Genomic DNA, 22,525 nt, shown 5'->3' with positions numbered 1-22,525 from the left:
GAGTCCCCCCATCTCCACTGACAGCAGCTCCATCCTTCCTTCTACTCACTCATTTTACAACTATGAGTGTCCTTGATTCTTCTTTCTCACACCACAGATACAATCCATTGGCAAATGCTGTGAGTCTATCTTCAAATGCATCCAGAATCCCCTCACGTCCCACTATTTCCCCTGCTTACACCCCAGTCAAGGTAACTGACATCTCCAGCCTGGAATATGGCACTCACTTCCCACTCTTTCTTTCTGCCTCCCTCGTCCCTTGCCTCTCAATCCTGTTCTCAGCACAGCAGTCAGAGTGGTCCTTTTAAAAAAGAAGTTGTACCATGACCCTCTTCTGCTCCAAACTGTCCTTTAACTCCCATCTCACACAGAACAAAGGTCAGATCCAACCCCATCCCCATCAGGCCCACCTGCTCTGATCACACTTCTGACCTCACCTCAGTTTCTCTCCGTTCAGCCCTCGTGGCCTCTTTCCTCTTCTGGGAACACAGACACCTTCCTGCCCCAGTGCATTTGCCCTGGAGGTTCCCCTGCTTGGAAAGAACTTTCACAGACATCCTCATGGACACTCCTCATGTCCCTCAAATATTTCTTCAAAGGTCACCTTTGCAACAAGGCACACAGACTACCCAGCACAACAGCCACCTTCCCTGTCCCCACTGCCCACACCCTGGATTACCTGCCTCACAGCACTTACCACCTTCTAACACTTTGTTTCCTTACTCTGATTATTGTGTATCTATCGTCTGCCTCTTCACACTGGACAACATGCTCCAAAAGACCAGAGATTTTTCTCATTTTACTTCACTGTTGTTTGCCAGATGCAGAATCATTTTGTCCTATGTCTGGCTGACACCAAAGGTCAGTTGAATGAATGATCACTGTAGAGCAACTCCCTATTCTAAAGACAGTATCTTTATTAACATAGCCTCAGGCCAAGTGCTGTTTTGTGGCAGCTACAGCACAAGGTCCCTCACAGTGACATCCAGCTGCCTGTGCTTTTCTCAGCAGTGCTGCTTGGGTTCTTCCTCCCACACCAACCACCTCCCATCCCCCACCCCCCACACTCTGCAGCACACAACCAGGTTTCTCCCTTCAGGAAAGTACAATTCTTGACTATGGACCCAATTTTACAAACAAATATGAATCTAAATTAGACTCTGCTTTAGATTTATGAGTTGGGATTGAAGCCAGCACCAAGATCACTAGAACCAGGGCAGGGAGAGAGGGCAGGAGAGCAGAGCAGAAGAGGAGCCCTAGAAGGAGGCCAGGAGCTGAATGGGTCTGAAAATTTGTCTCAGAAACACAGAGACTCCCGTGTGCAGGGGCCGCCCTAGGCAATGTGTGAGCCTCTGGGGTCACAGCCTTCACTGGACAATTTTCCACTGAAGGAACAAGGACAATGTAGCAGTGAAGCTGACATAGCTGAGGACTGACCACATAAAGCCCACGATGGACTCAGCAGCAACTGGGCACAGACCACGTCCACACTCGGCTCCTCACAGCCTTCTCCATCCCCACCTGCAACAGACTCAGCACGGCAAACATGAGGACACTGGAAGGTTCTCAGGTCTTTTATTTCCTCTCTCAAATTTTAGGAATTGGTTTATTTAATTAACCCATCAGCTTAATATTTGAGAAAACACATTTATATTCTGATTCTTATTTTCAGTAGGGAGGTAAGAGGTTGCAGCTCAGTGCACCGTGAAGTTGAGACAGAGATGGAGATGCCCAGCTCCACCTCTTGGAAAAGGAAAGATGACTGGGGAGGGAACACAGGTCAGCGTGGGGACAGAGGTCATGGTGGACATGGGGGTTGGCTGTCTCTCCACCTCCCTACATTATTTACATTATGCTAACAGGGACACAGACACATTCAGAGACCTTTTCAGAAAGAGATACCAGAGGCTCTTGAAGTCACAAAGAGGAGGCGTGAAGAAATCCTGCATCTCAGTCCCACACAAGGCAGCTGTCTCAGGCTACAGAAAACAATAGTCATGAACAAATTCATGTCAGTCATGGTAAGTGAGGACACTCTGAACAGCCCACCAGACCCTGGAAATGTTCCAATCAAAGAACTCCCATAACCTAGTCCTGTCCCTTCTGCCCCACCCCCACCCACTTTGGGCCTCCCAGGGTCTCCCCTTTACAAGCCATGAGAGATACATCAGAGCCCTGGGCACTGTCGCTGCCTGGGGTAGAACAAAAGTAAGACCTGGTCAGAACCCACAGGAGATGTGGACCAGGAGGAATTACTGGGTGGGTGACTCCTCCACACTCCCACCCCCACCACTTACATGCAGCCTGAGAGGAGCTCCCTCTTTCTCCACCTGTGGGAAGAAAATGTCCTGTGAGGAGACAGGGAGGAGGCAGGGCCATGAGATCTTAGAGGAACCTCCTAGTCTTGGACCCAAGAGAAGTTTCCAGAACTATGACTACAAACCCAGGGCAGGATCAGGAAACACCAGGAAAGCAGGTGTGGGTCCTGAACCAACTGTCCTCCTAAGGTTTGTCCTTATCAGGGACCTTCCCCTGACCCCTGAATGCTGGGATCAGATCCCCAACACTACAATCATTAAGGTGATACGTCTGTCCTTCATTGCCACATGTGCTTCACAAAGAATAAGTACTGGTATACAGAGCCCCAGGCTAGGTCGGCCCATGTGTGGATGGTGCTCTCCGGTAATGAGGAAGGGAACAATTCTACCTGAAACTTGAAACCCTGAGTGGGACAAGAAAACCCAGACCCACCTTCATGCCCTCCCTACCTGAGCTCTTCTTCCTCCACATCACAGCAGTGACCACCACTCCCATGACCACAGCTCCTAGGACAGCCAGGCCAGCAACAATGCCCACGATGGAAATGGTAAGCTGGGAAGACTGCTCTGGGAAAGGAGGGGAAGGTGAGGGGCCCTGACCCCAGGACTCAGCCCTGACCCTGCTGAAGAGCTCAAGAAAAGCTCCTGCTTTCCCTGAAAAGAGACATGATCCCCATCCCCCTCCTTACCCCATCTCAGGGTGAGGGGCTCAGGCAGCCCCTCGTGCTGCACGTGGCACGTGTATTTCTGCTTTTCTCCAGAAGGCACCACCACAGCCGCCCACTTCTGGAAGTTTCCATCCCCTGCCGGCCTGGTCTCCACAAGTTCCATGTCCTGGGTCTGGTCCTCCCCATCCCGCTGCCAGGTCAGTGTGATCTCCGCAGGGTAGAAGCCCAGGGCCCAGCACCTCAGCGTGGCCTCATGGTCAGAGATGGGGTGGTGGGTCACATGTGTCTTTGGGGGATCTGATGGAAAGAGTCAGAAAATTCAGGCACTTTTCATCTCTCATGGGACATCACGGCAATACCCCTGTGACCATCCTGAGAATGGGCAGGACTCCTGGGGTGAGGAGGGAGCACAGAACCCATATACCAGCCTGAACACAGGCACCTGGGATAATCTCCTATTTTTTGGAAAGTTCTAGTCTCTGAGAAGGGGGAAACAGCGACTTCTGGTCCTGACCTGAGTGGAGGTGGAAGTACTCAGAAAAGCTGGAATCAGAACTTTAAATAAACACATTGTGAGGCAGAGAACAGGCCTGAGAGAAAAAGTCACGGTGCCCAAGGCGACTGCAGGGGTCAAAGGGGCCCTCTCGTCAGTATTCCAGGGACCGTCATCACGTCCATTTCCTCAGAGACGTCATCCCTAAATTGTCCTAGAGAGCAGAGGAGGCCTTGAGAGGAAACTCAGGAAAACTCATGCCATTCTCCATTCAACGGAGGGCGATCTTCTAGCGCTGATCCCATTTTCCTCCCCTTCTAGTGGAAGGTCATCCCGAGAGATCTATAGGAGATGGGGAAGGCTCCCTACTGCCCCTGGTACCCGCGCGCTGCAGCGTCTCCTTCCCGTTCTTCAGGTGTCTGCGGAGCCACTCCAGGCACTCGCCCTCCATGTAGGCTCTCCACTGCTCCGCCACATTGGCCGCCTCCCACTTGCGCTGCGTGATCTGAGCCGCTGTGTCCGCGGCGGTCCAGGAGCTCAGGTCATGGTTCAGGGAGATGTAATCCTTGGCGTCGTAGGCGAACTGGAGATACCCGCGGAGGAGGCTCCAGTCGGGCCCCAGGTCGCAGCCGTACATCAGCTGGAGGGTGTGAGACCCTGGCCCCGCCCACGCGGTCAGCCCCGCCCACCGAGCCCGCCCCCGCCCCGACCAACCAGCGGGGACTTTGGCCTAAACTGAAAAGGAAACCGAGTAAAGGCGCGTGGGGCTCTCCCGCGTCCAGGGTCTGGGCGGGTCCGGCAGCCCCGGGGTGGATTTCGGACCTGGAGACTCCGGGGAACCCGGGTTGTCCATGGGGGATGGGCAGGGGTCCTGACCTGCGCCCCGGGCCGGGGTCACTCACCGGCCCCGCTCTGGTTGTAGTAGCGGAGCAGGGTCTGCAGGTTCACTCGGAAACTCTGTGCCACATCCTTGGCTCTCTGTGTCTCCTCCTCCCAATACTCCGGCCCCTCCTGCTCCACCCACTGCGCCCGCGGCTCCATCCTCGGTCTCGCTGCGTCGCTGTCAAACCGCACGAACTGCGTGTCGTCCACGTAGCCGACTTCTAGGTACCGGGGCTCCCCGTGGCCGGGCCGGGACACAGCGATGTGGAAATACCTCATGAAGTGGGAGCCTGGGGGCGAGGAGGGGTTGAGACCCCCAGATCCTCCTCTCTGGGCGGCTCCCCGAGTCCTGCTCCCCCTTCTGGCGGGCCCCTCTCTCCTCCGTGCAGAGGCCGTTTCCCTCTCGACCCCTCACTCACCCGCCCAGGTCTTGGTCTGGGCCAGGGCCCCCAAGAGCAGCAGGAGGAGAGTCCGGGGCGCCGGGACCGCCATCCTAGGCAACTGGGGAGATTGAATCGGGATTTTAGAACCTGGACCGCGGCGACGCTGATTGGCTTCTCTAGAAACCCGACTCCCAATGGGAGTGGGAACTGAGTTCGCGTCATGAGTATCCAGAAAGAAGGACCCGACTACAGGTGGGTGAAGTGAAACCCAGGGGAGTGGGGATTCCCCAATGCTGAGGCTCCCCAATGCAGAAACGACCCTGGGTGCCTGAGACCCTGAGAGCCACGCTCGGGAACTAGGACTTTGTCCTGATCCCTCTTCTCCTACAGCAAACTTCTTTGTCACACTGTCTGCCTGAGTCCTGGCCAAGGATCTGTCTGTGGAACTCAGGGAGAGACTCCCCCAGGCTGCACCCAGGCCCTTCCCCTTCACTTCTCGTCCTGGAATCCTCCTCCCTGAATTGGACTCCCCGCCTCCCACTCCTTACCTCTCCACTTTGACTCATGTACAAGGAAACCACAGGGAACTTGATACCAGAGAGTGAGCTCGCCCTGGGAATGGAGGTGTAGACAGGGGTTTTCTCTTTAAACATGGTGAAGTTTTGTCTGAAGGCAGCAGATGGAGATTCTCATAGAGACCAGTTTCCTTTGTGTTTATCAATACAGTAGGTAGCACAATATTTTAATCCCTGAATGGTTAGAATTCCAATCTGTAAAAGACCTGTGTCAAAACAGCATTACAGTTAAACTCTCAAATCTCCTAAGTTTTACCTTCCCAGACTATGGATCTGTGGCTCTGGGTTGTTGCATTTAAAATTATCTTCATTCCCTAGTCGGAGTTTCCCTGTGTGAATCCAGAATATCACCTGCCTACAAAGAAGCAGGTTTGTTACCGTGTATTGAACCGGGAGCCTGTAGTCATCACTCAAAGTTGCGAGTGCTCCATGCAGTCTCAATGCTATTCACCAGCGCTCAAGCACTGCCTGCTTTCGTGAGCTATGCCATCTAAGCAGAGTGCATATTTTACTTGAACACTTGGTAGTTTTGTAACCTTTTTTTTTTAATCATGAGGAGATTATTAGTTTTTAGGCAGTCCCACAAAATGTATTAAATACGAATGCAAAGAACCCCTGCTAGGTTCTTCCACTGCTTTAGAATTCCCCTGTTCTTTTTCCTCACCTCCTGCTTCTTCAGCCCTTCTCTCTGCCCCTGTCATCCCTCACACCCTCCCCCACCTTAGTTCCCACCACCCTGTCACTCCTGAATTGCGGCACTAACACCGTCCCTCACTTCCTACCCATGTCTGTTCTCCCCACAGTGCTCAGCAGTCCTGCTAATGTGACTCAGGTCGTGTCATTTCTTCACTCACAATGGGTGGATTTCGGTCTACCATTTTGCTATATGGTTTCAATTTGTCTCATATCTTTTAGTTTCTGTTCCTCCTTTGCTACTTTCTTGAGTGTCAAGTAAACATTTTTTAATTTATGGTTTTAATGCTCCCAGTGGCTTTTAGCTGTATTTATTTACACTAATTTTTTATTGTTGTAAGAACTGAAACCTGATTCCTGGACTTTTCACAGTGAAGTTCAGGTAATATTAAACTACAGCCAGCAAAATAAACGACACGTGTAACAGTGTAGTTTCATTTAACCTATCATTATGCTATTATTGTTGTGTATATTACATCAAACACTCCACGATGCAGTGTAATACTTTTTGTTGTAGACAAGCAGTCATATGTCTTCAGGAAATGAAGAAAATGAGTGTGTATGTGATAAGTGTGTGTGCATCATTTCTGTTGTGAATTGTTCCTTTCTGTGTAGTTGGGTCACCATCTAGTACCATTTCCCTTCAGCCTGAAGAACTTCCTTTAAAATTACATGCAGTACAGGACCCTTAGGAGATGAATTTTATGGTTTTGATCTAAACGTATCTTTGTTTTTGCCTCCTTTCCTCTTTTCTTTTTCTTTTTTTTTCTTTTTTCCTTATTAGGGCATTTTTTTTGTAATAAAATTCACCAGTTTTAGCTGCACTATTTGGTGAATATTGTTAGTTATTTATAGTCATGTAACTACCACACTACCCAGTAGAAAAACACCAGATGCAAAGAACCCCCTACTAGCTCCTCCACGGCTTTAGAGTCCTTTCCCCTGCTCCTTTTCCTCACCTCCTGCTTCCCCAGCCCTTCTCTCTGCCCCTCTCATCCCTCACACCCTCCTCTTCCCTCAGTTCCCACTGCCCAGTAATGCCTGAGTTGTGACACTCTAGAGAACCGTTTCTTTTCCCTAAAAAATTTAATCCTTGCCTCCCACCCTCACCCCTTCCCTTCACTCAGCCACTGCTCTGCTTTCTGTCACTGCAGTAGTGTAATTTCTAGAATTTCATGGACATGTAATCATATTTTATGTAGTCCTTTGTTTAGTCTCTCAGCATAACAATGTTTGAGATGATGCCATTCTTTCATTTTTGTTGCTGAGCAACTGCCAAGTATTGCTGGAATTCCAGTTTATTCACTGGTTTCTCTATTCACCAATTGATAGACATGTGGATTACTCCAGTTAGGGTTTTTTATTAATGAAACCACTATAAATAACTCTTCCAAGTGTGGCCTTACATTTTTATTTCTTTTGGATAGATAGATATTTGTAGAATTGCTGGGTCATGTGGTAATAGATGGGTTGCTGTAGAAGAAATTGCCAAACCACTTTACAGATTGGCTGCAACATTTTTGCATTCCTATCAGAAATATTAGACATTTCTATTTTGTCCATATTCTTGCCAATATTAAGACTTATCATATGTGTTTTTAACTTTATCTATTCTAGGTGATGTGTGATGGTTTCTCATTGTGATTTTAACTTTCACTTCTTTAATGACTAGTATTCTTTGCTATCTTTTTATGTTCATTTCAGTGACTTGTCACATGTATTTTATGAACTATTTTACAAATTCAGTGATTAATTCCAGAGGCTTTTTCAGAATTCCCTAATGTTTTGTGCATATGCAATGAGCCTGGTGACAAGGAAAGATCTTATTTCTTCCTTTGCTATCTTTTAAGCTTTTTCTTTTACAATTATTTTTATTTGGTAGAGATGAGGTCTCACTATCAGGCTGATCTCTAACTCCTGAACTCAAGTGATTCTACCACCTCAATCTCTCAAAATGCAGGGATTACAGGCAGGAGCCATCATGCCCAGTCCTTCTATTGGTCTTTTATTTCATTTTCTTGCCATGTTGCACTGGTTAGGATACCTGTTAGGTGTTAAAACAAGAATGATGAGCGCTCACATGTTTGTTTACAAGGAGCTTAATCAAATTTACAAGAAAAAAAAAGCCCCTTCAAAAAGTGGGCAAAGGATATGAACAAACACTTCTGAGAAGAAGACATTTATGTAGCCAAGAAATGTATGAAAAAAAGCTCAATATCACTAATCATTAGATAAATGCAAATCAAAACCATAATGAGACACCATCTCTTGCCAGTCAGAATGGCAGTTATTTTTTAAAAAGTCAAGACACAATAGATGCTGGCAAGGCTCTGGAGAAATAAGAACACTTACACTGTCGGTGGGAATATAAACTAGTTCAACCATTACGGAGGACGGTGTGGTCATTCCTCAAAGATCTAGAGCCAGAAATGCTATTAGACCCAGCAATCCTATTACTGGATATATACCCAAAGGAATATTAATCATTCTGCTATAAAGACACATGCACATAAATGTTTATTGTAGCGCTATTTCCAATAGCAAAGACAAGGAAACCATCAATGATAGATTGGATAAAGAATATGTAGTACATATACACCGTAAAATACTACACAGCCATAAAAAGGAATGAGTTTATGTCCTTTGTAGGAACACAGATAAAGCTGGAAGCCATCATCCTCAGCAAACTAACGCAGGAACAGAAAACCAAACACCACATGTTCTCACTCCTAAGAGGGAGCTGAACAAAGAGAACACGTGGGCACAGGGAGGGGAACCACACACACCAGGGCCTGTTGGGGAGTGAGGAACAAGGGAAGGGAACTTAGAGGATGGGTCAATAGGTGCAGCAAACCACCATGGCCGACTCTACATATGTAACAAACATGCACATTCTGCACATGTATCTTGGAATTTAAAGTAAAATAAAATAAATTAAATATAAAAAGAAAACTCTTGTCTTACATGTATGCATATGTTCATTGCAGCACTGTTTCCAGTGGCAAAGACTTGGAATCAACTTAAATGTCCATCAATGGTACACTGGATAAAGAAAATGTGGCACATCTACACCATAGAATACTATGCAGCCATAAAAAGAATGAGATCATGTCCTTTGCAGGAACATGGATAAAGTTGAAGACCATTATCCTTAGCAAACTAATGCAGGAACAGAGAACCAAATACCACATGTTCTTACTTAAGAGTGGGAGCTAAATGATGAGAAAACATGGATGTGTAGAGGGGAACAACACATACTGGGGTCTACTTGAGGGTAGAGGGTAAGAGAAGGGAGAGGATCAGGAAAAAGCTAATGCATACTAAGGTTTAATACTTGGGTGGGTACTACTGGGTACAGAAATAATCTGTACAACAAAACCCCATGACGGAAGTTTACCTATATAACAAACCTGCACATGTACCCCTTAACTAAAAATAAATTTTTTTAAAAAGTGCATGTCTGGAAAGAGCATATGATTGGGTTCAGTGTGTGTGTGTGTGTGTTTAAACCAATTCACACAATCTCTACACTTCATTAGACTGTTGATTCATGTAGGTTTTTGTCATTATTGGTATGATGTTTCAGGTCTACCATGTTATTTTCCCAGTTTTGGTTTCTCTGTTCCTCTTGTCCTGACCAATGACTTCTTATTAGAAACCATAGAAGCAAACAAACAAAAAAAGTAGAGTAACATATTTAAATTGCTGGAAGAAAAAAGGGTCAACTAAGAATTCTATATCCAGCACAGATATCCTTCAAGGACAGGCAAAATAAGGACAGGTTTCAGGTAAAAGAAAATTAAGAGAATTTGTCACCAGCAGATCTGCACAGTATCTTTGGTAAAGAAAATTCTTCAGGCTAGAGGCAAATGAAACCAGGTGGAAAATAAAATCTTTTTATTTATTTATCAGAAAAGATAAAGATGATCAAAAATGGTAAATATTGAGCTAAGTGCAAAAGTCTTTCTTGCTCCTCCCATTTACTCTTACTTTATATTCATAGATCTGTTTAAACATAAGAAAAAGCTTTTTCTTGCAGAACTTATAACGTATATAGAGTATATTACATATACTATCTATGCCATAAAATATGGACATTTTATAGAAAATAAATGGTTGCAAAGTTTCTATATTTAATGGGTACTAATACATTAATAACTGAAGTGGACTGTGAAATGCTAAGAATGAGTTAAGTTCTGAATGAAGTTGAGACACAAAAAAATCATTCGAAAGATCAACAAATCCTGGAGATAGTTTGAAAAAAAAATCACAACCAGTCTTGAGTCTCATCGTGCTATGATTTCAGAACTACTGTGAATACAAAAGTAATCAAAGAACAGTCCTGGCCAGAAAGAGGAGTTATCCCTAAATATGGTGGCCCTGGGACTGCTGGCCCTCCCTGCTGGACCTCTTCCACGTGGGTGCTTTCTGCAGTGACTCTGTTGCCTTGCTATTCCACTCTATCCCGTGTCCTGACCCAAGAGACAGTGGTGTCTGCTGCTGTGTCCACACTTGGAAAAGGAAACCATGATGGTGTCAGTACATAACAAACCAGGCATGACAGCTCACACCTATAATCCCAGCAACTCAGGACACTAAGCAAGAGGATTGATTGAGATCAGAAGTTGGAGACCAGCTTGGACAACATAGTGAGATCCTCATCCCTAAAAAAAACTAAGAATAAGTAAACTTAGCTGGGTGTGGTGGTGCGCACTTTTATTCTCAGGTATTGGGGAGGCTGAGGTGGAAGATCCCTTGAGTTCATGAATTTAAGGCTGCAGTGAGCTATGATTACACTACTGGACTCCAGCCCAGGCCACAGAGTGAGATATTGACTCAAAAAATACATTGTAAACCTTTGCTCACGATGAGTTATTTTATTTATTATTTATTCAAGGTGTGTTTTTATTTTATTTTACTGGCAACACAGTAAACCAGGACATGCTAAAACTAGAAATCACATCCATTTTTCAGTGTTAAAAACCAAGTCCAGGGAGGTGAGAAGGAGACATTCCTCATTAGCATTAAGGATTCAGGGAAATCGAGATGGGCTGGGCTGGAAGGTTTTTACTTGCAACCTGGAGGATGAGCAATGACACCTCTCTCTTCACCTCAAAGCTCATCCTGGGCATCCACCTCCCGGGAGCAGGAGCAGCGCAGCAGCGCCACCTGGTGGTCCATGCGCTTCCCTTTGCGGATCACGCACAGCCCTGAGATCCACCTCTCCTTCCTATACACCTGGGATTTCTTCACTGGACATCAGCCTGGGTCAACTTTCCTGTAAAGCAAAAGAAGGGTGAAGTTGCTGGGGGAGGAATGGTGTCATTTCCACTTGAGGCGAGATCCATGTCACCGTGTTCAGGGGAAGGGCGAAGCCTTTCTTTCCATGCAGAGAGGAGGCTCTGGCAGTGAAGGCGCCTGTGGAGAGGTGAGGACCGGTTCTCTCTACACTGATGGCCAAAAGCCTGCAGATGGCGGGGAAGGCTTCCCCTCAACTGTGTCCTATCAGGTTCTTCCAGGAGTCAAGGAGTAGACTTGTGTATTGCCTCTGGTGATGTGAGCTGCACGCACACCTAGAAGTGAGGTCACCCCTGCTGGGGGTCCTGGGGCTGCTGGGTGTTCTGGGTGCTCAGTGTCCAGAGAGGAGGATGGGGAGGAGGCTTTGTGAAAAGCAGTACCATAATCTCTAAAATATTTTTTCATTAGCCTTTGTGTCGTAAAATAAAATATAGGACTCCAAAAGGAAAAAAAACTGTCTAAAATTTGTGTCCTTTAATAAAACGTAAACACCCATTAACCACAAGGGATAGATGTTTGCAGGGCAAACCAGAAGCCCCACATTTGCCCCAGTTCAGCAACAAACTCTTTGCTCTCCCAGATAAAAATACGTCTTGACTTTTACAATCATCTCTTCGTTTTATTTTATAATTTCTCATCCAAAATTATAATTTAGTTTTACCTTTAGAAATACACTTTGTTCTCTTTTATTTTATAGATTCTTCCTTGAAATGTACATTGTGTGGTAGAGCTTCCCATAGTGTGCATTTTGCTGATTGCTCCTCAAGGTGTGGTTGAGTATGGTATTTCTATTACCTGTATTGCCTCTAAATTGGTAATTGGCTTTGGAGGTTAGCTTAGCTTCTGGCTTGATTTCTTTTTCACTCGGATTTGTTTGATGGTACTAGATTGTGTTCATCCATCAACAGGAAGAAACTCACATTAGTTTTTTCTATTATTGTGTTATTAATTGCCATTGCTGTTTGATGGCTAAATCTGTTAACTCACTATGTGTTGCAAAAGAGTTGTTATAGTCTCAGTCTCTCATTCCTTCCTCATTTACTATATGAATCATTTCTAAAGAGATTTACCCTCTTCTACTGTTTGTTTGAGAGACTAATCCAAGCATTTACTCACCTATGGCCCATCAGTTGCACTAGTAGTTATAAACCAATAGAAATGTGCGTATGTGTGTGCCTAAATATATGAAAATATTATTCATAGCAGCATGATTTGTAAAATCTGGGTACAACACAATTATCTATCAACAGCGAAGGGACAAGAAGTGTGAGCTATTTATAAAGTGGAGCATTGGACAGCCATGGCAGTGAATAGGCTACGAACACACACAGCAAGATCATGAGACCCAGGGGCATGATGGTGACTGTCTAATGCCATTCAACTAGAACTGACAGAACTAATCTGAGTTAGAAATCAAGAGTGGCTACTCTAGGGTGGGAGAGGGTGGTTTATGACTGAGTAGGACCCAAAGGTATTTCCAGGAGGCTGTGATTGCTGTACTTTGATGTGGGTGTTGTTTGCCCGAGTGTTCACTTTGTGAAAATCCACTGCACACTTGTGGATTGTCCCTTTTTCTCCATGCATGTTGTCCTTCACTCAAATACACATGTCTGAAATTTTGAAGCAATTCTATCTATGGCAAGAAGAATCCCTCCTATTGCACACCCTTGGAAATGCTACATTGAAAAAATTAATGCAATTTTCTTTAATTCCAGAAATAAATACATATAAAGAGGAGAATCTACAACAACAGTATTAGGCTTGGGAGCTGACACCAGAACAAGCTTTTGTAATGGCTGTTGGGCCGGAAACCCAGGCATCAAAACCCAAACAAGCCCACGGAAGGCGGAGGGTGTGAGACGATGCCCCAGAAGTGCATGAATGAATGAGTGATGGGCAGTGGCTCATAGCTTTGCTGGCCAGTCATGAACTTGGGGAAAATAGAGTTGCAAAATTGGGAGATGGAGGAGAGGGATATGCATAGACCTCTTGCTATCGGCAAAGTGTGAGAAGATAGTGGTTGTGGGTGCATGCCACCATATCTTTAGGGGTGTATTTATCTACCAATTGGTCTTTAAGGGGTGGGACTCCCTGTAATGAGGGGGGTGAGATGGCTTGATGAATGATACCACTCAGCCACACAGGGCTTGCTCATGGAGTCCCTGCACAAAGCGGCACACATTTGTCCATGTAACAAACCTGCACATCCTACACATGGACCCCGGAACATATAATAAAAATTAAAACAAAAAAGAAGTTGTAATTAGATTGGGCCTGCCCAGATGATCCAAAATAATCTCCCCATCACAAAGTCCAAACCCTTATTCATATCTGCAAGTCCCTTTTCTTCTGTAAGGTAAGGTATTTAAAAGTTCTGAGGCTTGGGGTTTGGATATATTTGTGAGGTTATTTGTCTGGGTTTCACAGTGAATATGGTGGATGAATAAAGTTTAACATTAGTTAAACTTATAGAAGATGGAAAGAGAGTAAATGGAAGGAGGCATTCCATAAAGAGATTAGAATTAAAGATTAAGCAAATGTATACATAACCCTGTGAATGAAAGAGAACATCTACTCATACCGCCCTGGAGTGTCAGATGCTAAAGACAAATGGTGATCTTAAAGGTAGCCACAGAAGAAACACAGATCATCTGAAAAACAACCATGTTTGAATGTAACTGACTTCTCATCACCCACAGCAACCAGAAGAGAGAGCATCATTGAGGAGCTCAGGGAAAAGCAATGTCAAAGCAGACATGTGTGGCCGGCAAATCCATCTTTCAAGAATAAGAGCAAAATAAGGATATTACAATATTAATGGGACCCTTGATTTATTTGCAAAATTCCTACTCTAAAAATATTTAGATCATAGAAAATATAAGAAAAGAAGAAAGAAAGAAAAGAAAGGGAGGAAGGGAGGAAAGAAACAAAGAAGGAAGGAAAAGGAAGGAAGGGAAAGAAGAAAGAAATAAAAGAAAAAAGAAGAGAAAGAAAGAAAGACAAAGAAAGAGAAAGATGGATGGCTGATAATAGGTACATGTAAATCAATATTGTCATTATAAAATAATAATGTAGAGTTAAAGTGAAAAAATAATGTAAAGCCCTTAATATGTTGTGTTATCACTTCCTCATCCATCTTCCGATCTCTACCTAGACTGTGCCATCCACGAAGTCTAAGGAAGTTTGATTTCTTTTTCTGAGACTCCAGTCCATGGAGTACAGTAGCCAGGTTACGGTAGGGGTGTGATGAGTGTTTACCAAGTAAAAACGTTTCCTGGAGACAATTAACAGGCCAGGACTTGTGCTGCATAAGCACAGTTCAAAAGCAGCTGAGGGGAGTGACATCAGAGAACATGGTGATATGGGAAATTCCAGGAGCCCAGCCCCAAAAAGAGGGATGACACAAGAGACAATGTGCTTGTGAAACATCAGCACACACACACACACACACACACACAATCTTGAGAAGATCTGTTAAAACACAGATTCTTGGATAGCACCAGCAGATATTCTCATTGGGCTGACAAACAATCAAGTGTATTGAAATTCCGAAAAATTTTCAAAAGTTCATAGCAACCAAGTGAATGCAGAAAAAACAACTGGGACTCAGTAGCAGAGCTTAGTGGGATCACAACTTACCCTTGGCCCATTTCTTTCTCTCCAAGTCAGCAGTGGTCTTGAAGACAGCAGCCTGGGTTCCCAGTGTGGGTTCCTGGTGCCAGATGGATCTGAGTCGAGCTCGCTCTCAAAGAATTTTTTTTTTTTTTTGGTCCTTTTGGGCAACTCCTTGAAGGAAGAAAAGAAATGGTTTGCATTTTCCCCCTGCTTTGATCTGTCTCAGGACAGAGAGTCAGCCAAGGCAGAGAGCATTTGATTAAAACAAACAAACAAACAAACAAACAAACAAACAAAACTTGTAAAAGCTAGTGAGTCAGCAGCTACCTCTAGGGCAAAAAATATCAATTGAGGACAGTAATAGATATGCAGAAAAGACTGGAAGAGAACGCTGGGAGTGAGATGCTCTGGGGAAGTAGGGTTTGGGAAAGTTTCCACATTCCTGGGAACCTAGACAGCCTTCTACATGACTAGTGAGGGGCACATGCTCACAAAGGACCTGAGAAGGTCCCTTGTTCACATCTCTAGCTAAATGCCAATAAGAAAGAAGTAAAGGCAAAGGCAGAGTTGTAAACTGCCTAATTAACTGTTGAAGGCATGATCCCAACATCCCAGACCCTGGATGAAATGACTGGAATTTTTTCTCTTTTTGGCTCAAGACATTTAAGGAAATTTCTGTCAAAACATGAGAAGACCACTGAGCTAACCAAATAGAGACTTCAGTGACCACACACAATAATAATAATAATAAATAATACAGTCTATAAAAAATAGTTTAGAGTCTCTACTGGGGCACTGCCAAATGGAGCTGTGAGAAGACCACCATCCTCCAGACCCCAGAATAATAGGTCCACCTACAGCTTGCCCAGTTTTCCTGGAAAAGCCACAGACACTCAATTCTGGTCCATGAAAGCAGTCAGGAGAGAGGATGTACCCTGCAAAGCCACAGAGGTAGAGCTTCCCAAGACCACGGAAAACCACCATTTGCATCTGCATGACCTGAACGTGAAACATGGAGTCAAAAGGGATCATTTTGGAACTTTAAGATTTGACTGCCCTGCTGGATTTCAGACTTGCATGTGCCCTGTAGCTCCTTTGTGTTGGCCAATTTCTCCCATTTGCAATGGCTGTATTTACCCAACACTTGCACCTCCATTGTATCTAGGAGGTAACTAGCTTGATTTTGATTTTACAAGCTTATAGGTGGAAGGGATTTGCCTTGTCTCAGATAAGACCTTGAACAGTGGATTTTTGGGTTAATGGTAAAACGAGTTAAAACTTTGGGGGACTGTTAGGAAGGCATGATTGGTTTTGAAATGTAAGGACATAAGATTTGGGAGGGTCCAGGGGTGGAATAATATGGTTTGTCTGTGGCCCCACCCAAATCTCATCTTGAATTGTAACTCCCACAATTCCCACATGTCATAGGAGAGATCCAGTGAAAGGTAATTGAATCATGCTAGCAGGTCTTTCTCCTGCTATTCTCCTGAGAGTGAATAAATCTCATGAGAGCTGATGGCTTTATAAAGAGGAGTTCCCGCCGGGCACGGTGGCTCAAGCCTGTAATCCCAGCACTTTGGGAGGCCGAGGCGGGTGGATCACGAGGTCAAGAGATTGAGACCATCCTGGTCAACATGGTGAAACCCCGTCTCTACTAAAGGTGCAAAAAATTAGCTGGGCATGGTGGCGTGTTCCTGTAATCCCAGCTACTCAGGAGGCTGAGGCAGGAGAATTGCCTGAACCCAGGAGGCAGAGGTTGCAGTGAGCCGAGATCGCGCCATTGCACTCCAGCCTGGGTAACAAGAGAGAAATTCCGTCTCAAAAAAAAAAAAAAAAAAAAAAAAAAAGGAGGAGTTCCCCTGCATACACTTTCTTTTTTTGCCTGGTGCTGTCCACGTAAGACATGACTTGCTCCTCATTGCCTTCAGCTGTGCTTATGAGGCCTCCTTAGCCCTGTGGAACTGTAAGTCTATTAAACCTCTATTTCTTCCCAGTCTTGGATATATCTTCATAAGCAGCATAAAAACAGACTAATACACTAAGTATCTGTGACTGTGGGTTGTCATATTTAAAAATTATCTTCATGCCATAGCCCAAGTTTTCCTGTGTGAGTCCAGGACATCTCCTCAATACAAAGAAGCAGGATTTGTTATTGTATATTGCAGCCAGGAGACAGTAGAGTCTTTAATTACCTCAAACTTGTGCCACTCAGTGCAGTCACAATGCCAACCACCAGTTCTGATGCACTGCCTGTTTTAAAAAATTATTCACATCTAAGCTGTGTGCATAGTTTATTGGAACACATCATTTTTTAAACCTGTTAACAAAAGGCCAACATTCATTTTTAGGCAGTCCCACAGAAAATATTAGATACCAAATGCAAAGAACACCCTGCTAGACTCAGTATAGATGTATTAAAAATCTATAAAACACTGCATTTAAATCTGAGAATTCCACTTCCTTAGAACTCTTTCTCTCTGTTCCTTTTCCTCACCTTCTGCTTCTCCAGCCCTTCCCTCTGTCCCTCTCTTCCCTGAGGCCCTGTGCTTAGTCCCCACCACCCTGTCACTCCAGACTTGTGGTGCTAGCAGTGTCTCCTCACCAGCAGCCCATGAATGTTTTCCCCATGGTGCTCAGCAGTCCTGCTAATGTGAGCCAGGTTGTACCATTTCTTCATTTAAAAGGCTTCAGTGGCTCCATCTCACTCTTGCAAATCCTCTCAAATGCTTACTTTCTATTCTTACATCACACAAGAACAGGGACTTTGGGCTGTTTTAGTGAACGATGTCCCCACAGTACATAAAGACATGCTTGGTACATAGTAGGTACAAAGTTAGATTTGGTGAATGAATGAATATGATTGTATTAAAATATGATTGCATTCCATAAAAGTTATAAAATGAGGAATACCAAAAAAGTTAAGAAAGATTTTACTTCACACGAGAAGTGTGCATATCAATTTATTAATTTATTCCAATAGAGAAAATGTTTTATTCTTATCTGTTGAGGCTATGTATTAATTATCTATTACTGCATAACATATTCCACTAACTTAATGACTTTACCCAGCACCCATTTATGTCTCTACATTTCCTGAATGAGAAATCCAGGCCCGATGTGAATGATTCTCCTTTCAGCGTTCCACAAAGCTGTGTCCTCATCTTGATGCTGGGCTCCTCCTTCAGGCTTATACAGAGCTTAGTGGCAGAATTCAGTTTCAGGCAGTTGTAGGATTGCAGCCCTTGTTCCTTGCAGCTGTCAGGTGGAGGTGGGGTGGAGCTGCTCCTGATTCCTGGTGCCCACCAGCATCCTTTGCCACATGACCTCTCCATTTTCAAAGCTCACAGTGGAGGAAACCCCTCACAATGAATCTCTCTCACACTATGAATTTCTTCGCTGAGGAAGAACCAAGTTGTTTTAAGAGCTCACCTGATTAGGACAGGCCAAGCCTGGATAATCAGGGTCTTAATGTCAACTAATTTGGGACCTTACTAACATCTGTAGAATCCCTTCACAGCAGCACCCACAGTAGTGCTGACTGAGTCACTGGGGGAAGGTGCATAACTCGGGGGTGGTTATCTGGAGGCCATCACTGAATCGTCTTAGCATAGCCACAATCTTCCTTTTGTATTTAATTGGATCACAATAGGAAAGTGAAGTTCAAATAAATAGATTGCTGTGAATGGTAATAAAACACATCCTATTGAGACACGAAAACTCTGAAATCAAGGCAAGGAAAATACAGCTGTGAACAATCAAAATCACCATTCTTGTCATCATAAAGCTTATATTCTAGAGGACAGAAAGACTACAAGCAATTAAAATAAATACATCTGTAGCTGGGCACAGTGGCTCATACCTGCAGTTCCAGCACTTTGGGAGGCTGAAGCAGGAGGACTCCTTGAGGCCATGAGTTGAGACAAGCATGGGAAACATAGCAAGACTCCATTTGTACCAAAAAGAAATACAAAATTAGCTGAGCGTGGCGGCACACACCTGTAGTCCCCAGCTACTTGGGAGGCTGAGGTGGGAGGATCACTTGAGCCCAGGAGCTCAAGGCTACAGTGAGCCAAGATTGCACCACTGCACTCCAGCCTGGGTGATAGAGCACAACCCGGTCTCTCAAGATAAATAAATAAGGAAATAATTTTTAAATGTAAGTCAAAGGGTTGTGAACAAAAGTAAAGCAGGGTGGAGTCAGAGGGGATGGGAGATGCCACATGAAGTGGGTAGTGCAAGGACGGGCTCTGGTGGGAATGGGGAGAACGTCAGGGTGGGAAGGAGCCTGGAGATGAGCTTCCAGGCAGGGGAGCAGCTGTGCCCAGGCTCTGAGGTGTGGACACCTGGGCGTGCTGGATGAACAACACTGTGAAGGGCCTCAGCACAGCCACATCTGGGTAAACTGAGGCTGTCACTGCATAGGGTCTTGCCAATGAGAGGGATTTTTACCATGTAACATGTTTTGAAAAGATTCTTCAAAACATTCCAAAGGTATTACAGGGGAAATTTTTCTCCCTCCCCAGACCCCAGGTCCTCTGCCAGAAATGAGCACATTGTCAAGTCTCATGCATCCTTCATCCTTCCTGGAAAGAAGTTATGCACGTGTTATTGTTGTTACACGACGAAGGAGCACTGAAAAGAAAGAAGGGGTAGAAGAAAATGTTTCTTCTTTTCAGTTTTCCAGAGTGTTGCCATGAAGGGCTGGAGAAAGGAGTTGCAGGGAGGAGACAGAAACCTCAGGAACCGCACAAGGCTCTAGAGCTTTCCCCTCCTCTCACCATTGTGGGCTCCCTTGCTGCTCAGAGACTCCTTCATGCTCAGCCCTGAGTCAGCCATCTCTGCCTGACTTACAGCCCAATCCTCTCTCCCGTTCAGAGAATCTGAGAGCAGTGCGGCGGCGCCCCCGTGTGGCCACAGGGCTAAGGAGGGTGGCCCTGAGCTCCCATCTCACCTGCTGAGACACGACCTCCCCTGGGTCTCTCTGGGCTTCCGGCAACAGGACAGAGATCTGAACAAAAGAGGGCGCGCCTAATCTAGCTCAGAGTTGGGATCAGACGTGTCTGCGTGGTTCTATTCATGTACTCTTTAGTCTATTCCATTGATTTATGACTGTTTTATGCCAACGTCACACTACTTTTTATTACGAAAAGTTTATGGTAAATCTTGAAATCACCCCATATGCATCCTCCAGACTTTTTCTTTTTAAAAATTACTTTGGCTATTCAAAGTTATTTGTATTTTCATAGAAATGGTGTATTCACCTTGCCAATTTCTTTAAACATTTCTTTTAAAGCTTGCCAGTGTTTTAATTGATATTGCACTGAATTTAATAGCTCAGTCTTGGAAAATTAGTAACACTGAAATTTCAGTTTTTGAATACTCTATTTATCTGTTTATTTCAAGCTTCTTTCTACTGGTGGTGCCATGTAGATCTTAGTGTACAAATAATACACATAACTTAAAAAATTGATGCCTGAACATGGTATTACTTTAATGATTGGTTTATGAATGTATTTTTAAGTTTTTCATCATTCTGATTTTACATTACTTGTAGATACTTTACTTTTATATAGGAGTTGTACCCTACAATTTTGATAAATTCGCTTATTACTTGTAGAAGTTTTATTTGCCTCAAGATTTTCCACTTATATAATATTGTCACCTGCAAACTAGGACACTTTATTTCTCTTTCATTTACAAGAATGAATTTCACTTCATTGTTTTCATACATTTTTCTTAGGTTAATGCTCTGGCCAGGACCTCCAGGACAACATCTTTTCCATTTTCCTGATCTTAGGTAGAGAGTCATCAATTTTCATCACAAAACATGATGTGAGTTGTAGGTTTCACATAGAAGCCATTTATCAAGTTGAAGAACTTGCCTGGTATTCCTATTTACTGACAAATTTTATCACAAGCTAGTGTTGCACTCTATTTTTTACTAATTTATTTTTTAACCTTTAGGTTCAGTGGTACACGTGCAGACCTGTTATATATTTAAATTGCATGTCATAGGGGTTCAGTGTACAGACTATTTCACCATGCAGGTTATAAGCATGGTACTTGATAGGAAGTTTTTTAATCCTCCCTCTTCTCCCATCCTCCACCCTCAAGTAGGCATTGGTGTCTAGTATTCCTGTCTTTGAGTCCATGTGTACTCACTATTGAGCTCCCACTTGGTGTTTGGTTTTCTTTTCCTGTGTTAGTTCTCAGGATAATGGCCTCTAGCTCCATCCACGTTGCTGCAAAGAATGTGACCGTATTCTTTCATCCTATAGATTTTGTACTTTCATATCCTTCAGTTTAGAGGACTTTCTAATTTCTCTTGTGAGTTCTTCTTTGACAAAGTTGTCATTTAGAATTTTGATGTTTAATTTCCAAATACTTGGTATTTTTATAATCATCTATCTTAGTGCATTTGGGCTGTTGTAATGGAATACCATAGTCTGTGTGGCTTATAAACAACAGAAATCTATTTCTCACAATTCTAGAGCTTGCCAAAGTCCAAGGTCAAGACAATGGCAGAGTGGTCCTGTGGTTAGGGACACATTTTAATCCTGATCCAAAACAAGGAAAAGTTGTTTTGCCCCATTGCCGCTCACCAGGAAGCACTGTCATTGTTAGTGATGGCATCTAGCTCTCAAGGGAGGACAGCAGCTCGGGGCCAGCTCTGTAATTGCTGCAGAGCTCCTTCTGCTTTGTCCATGTCCACAGTTCCCCACTGTTGCATACTTATTAGATCAGTGCATGCACCTCTGCAATCTTTATGATAAAGTTCTGAGGTATCATTTTGTTCCTGTAAACTGTTGTAAATAATCTTATATCTTGCATTACTGGTGGCTGAGATTTCAACAAATGCCAGAAACCCTTGCTTGAAGGGCAATTGACAGAGGACACCTTAAAACCTTCTGTGGGAACAAGTGGGTTTGATGAGCACAGCCTCCTTCCCATGTGGGTTCTGCTGTTCACAAACTCTTGAGCCCTGATGACAGGCGGCCATCTCCCTAGGAGGAATCCCCAGTTGCAGGTGTTGCTTGGAGTATTAAGCAGGAGCCCAGCCAGCTGTCACCTATTTCTCTGCTGTGATTTTCTCTTTTTACTCCCTTTTTTTAAGCATTAAAAGTACAATTTTATTTAGATGTTACCCGTATGTAGTGTATAGTAATATATACAAAGAGACACACATTGTTTAACAGAAGTTTTTTTTTTTTAATATCATTTTAAATTTAACTTAGAGCAGCATGGTAATGCTGCAAGATGACAGATACTCTGATTTATATTTAAAATTATTTGCTATTCTGGCTGATACATTTCCACTAGTCTTTAATGGACTAAAATTTGTCATGTATTTCACTTGTAAATTATGATAAATCTTTCAAAACCTTGGCCACCGTGTTTGTAATTTTCTGTGTGGTTATTTTACTTTTATTTGTTGAACATCTTAGATATGAGCCAAAGTTCTCCATCAAATTTGGAAACTTTTCAAATGTTATTTTTTCAAATATTTTTTCCTGATCCCGTGTCTCTATCTTCTTTTGAAAGTCCACTTGAACAATACATCTTTTTTTGTTTTGTTTTGGAATTGAGCAAGTTCTAGAGA

General features: G+C 44.0%; 1 protein-coding gene across 2 annotated transcripts in view; it reads right to left on the bottom strand.

Moving 5' to 3' along the window:
• LOC101040877 (class I histocompatibility antigen, B alpha chain-like) overlaps nucleotides 1-4,866 on the bottom strand; it is a 361,503-nt gene extending 356,637 nt beyond the window's left edge. The window contains exons 1-7 of one of the 2 annotated variants that reach the window (XM_074398295.1): nucleotides 4,781-4,866; nucleotides 4,382-4,651; nucleotides 3,861-4,136; nucleotides 3,008-3,283; nucleotides 2,769-2,885; nucleotides 2,298-2,330; nucleotides 1,894-1,979 (exon numbers count right to left, since the gene is read on the bottom strand). In XM_074398295.1, coding sequence (XP_074254396.1) covers nucleotides 1,975-1,979; nucleotides 2,298-2,330; nucleotides 2,769-2,885; nucleotides 3,008-3,283; nucleotides 3,861-4,136; nucleotides 4,382-4,651; nucleotides 4,781-4,853 — 1,050 coding nt within the window. In that variant the 5' untranslated portion in view covers nucleotides 4,854-4,866 and the 3' untranslated portion in view covers nucleotides 1,894-1,974. Of the gene's footprint in view, nucleotides 1-1,893; nucleotides 1,980-2,297; nucleotides 2,331-2,768; nucleotides 2,886-3,007; nucleotides 3,284-3,860; nucleotides 4,137-4,381; nucleotides 4,652-4,780 lie in introns of those variants that run through there. The other variant, XM_074398292.1, reaches the window with a different exon arrangement.
• Nucleotides 4,867-22,525: the final 17,659 nt, after the last annotated feature.

The sequence above is a fragment of the Saimiri boliviensis genome, chromosome 4 (genome assembly GCF_048565385.1).
Source record: "Saimiri boliviensis isolate mSaiBol1 chromosome 4, mSaiBol1.pri, whole genome shotgun sequence".
Lineage (NCBI taxonomy): Eukaryota > Metazoa > Chordata > Mammalia > Primates > Cebidae > Saimiri > Saimiri boliviensis.
This window is presented reverse-complemented; position numbering and strand designations above follow the sequence as displayed.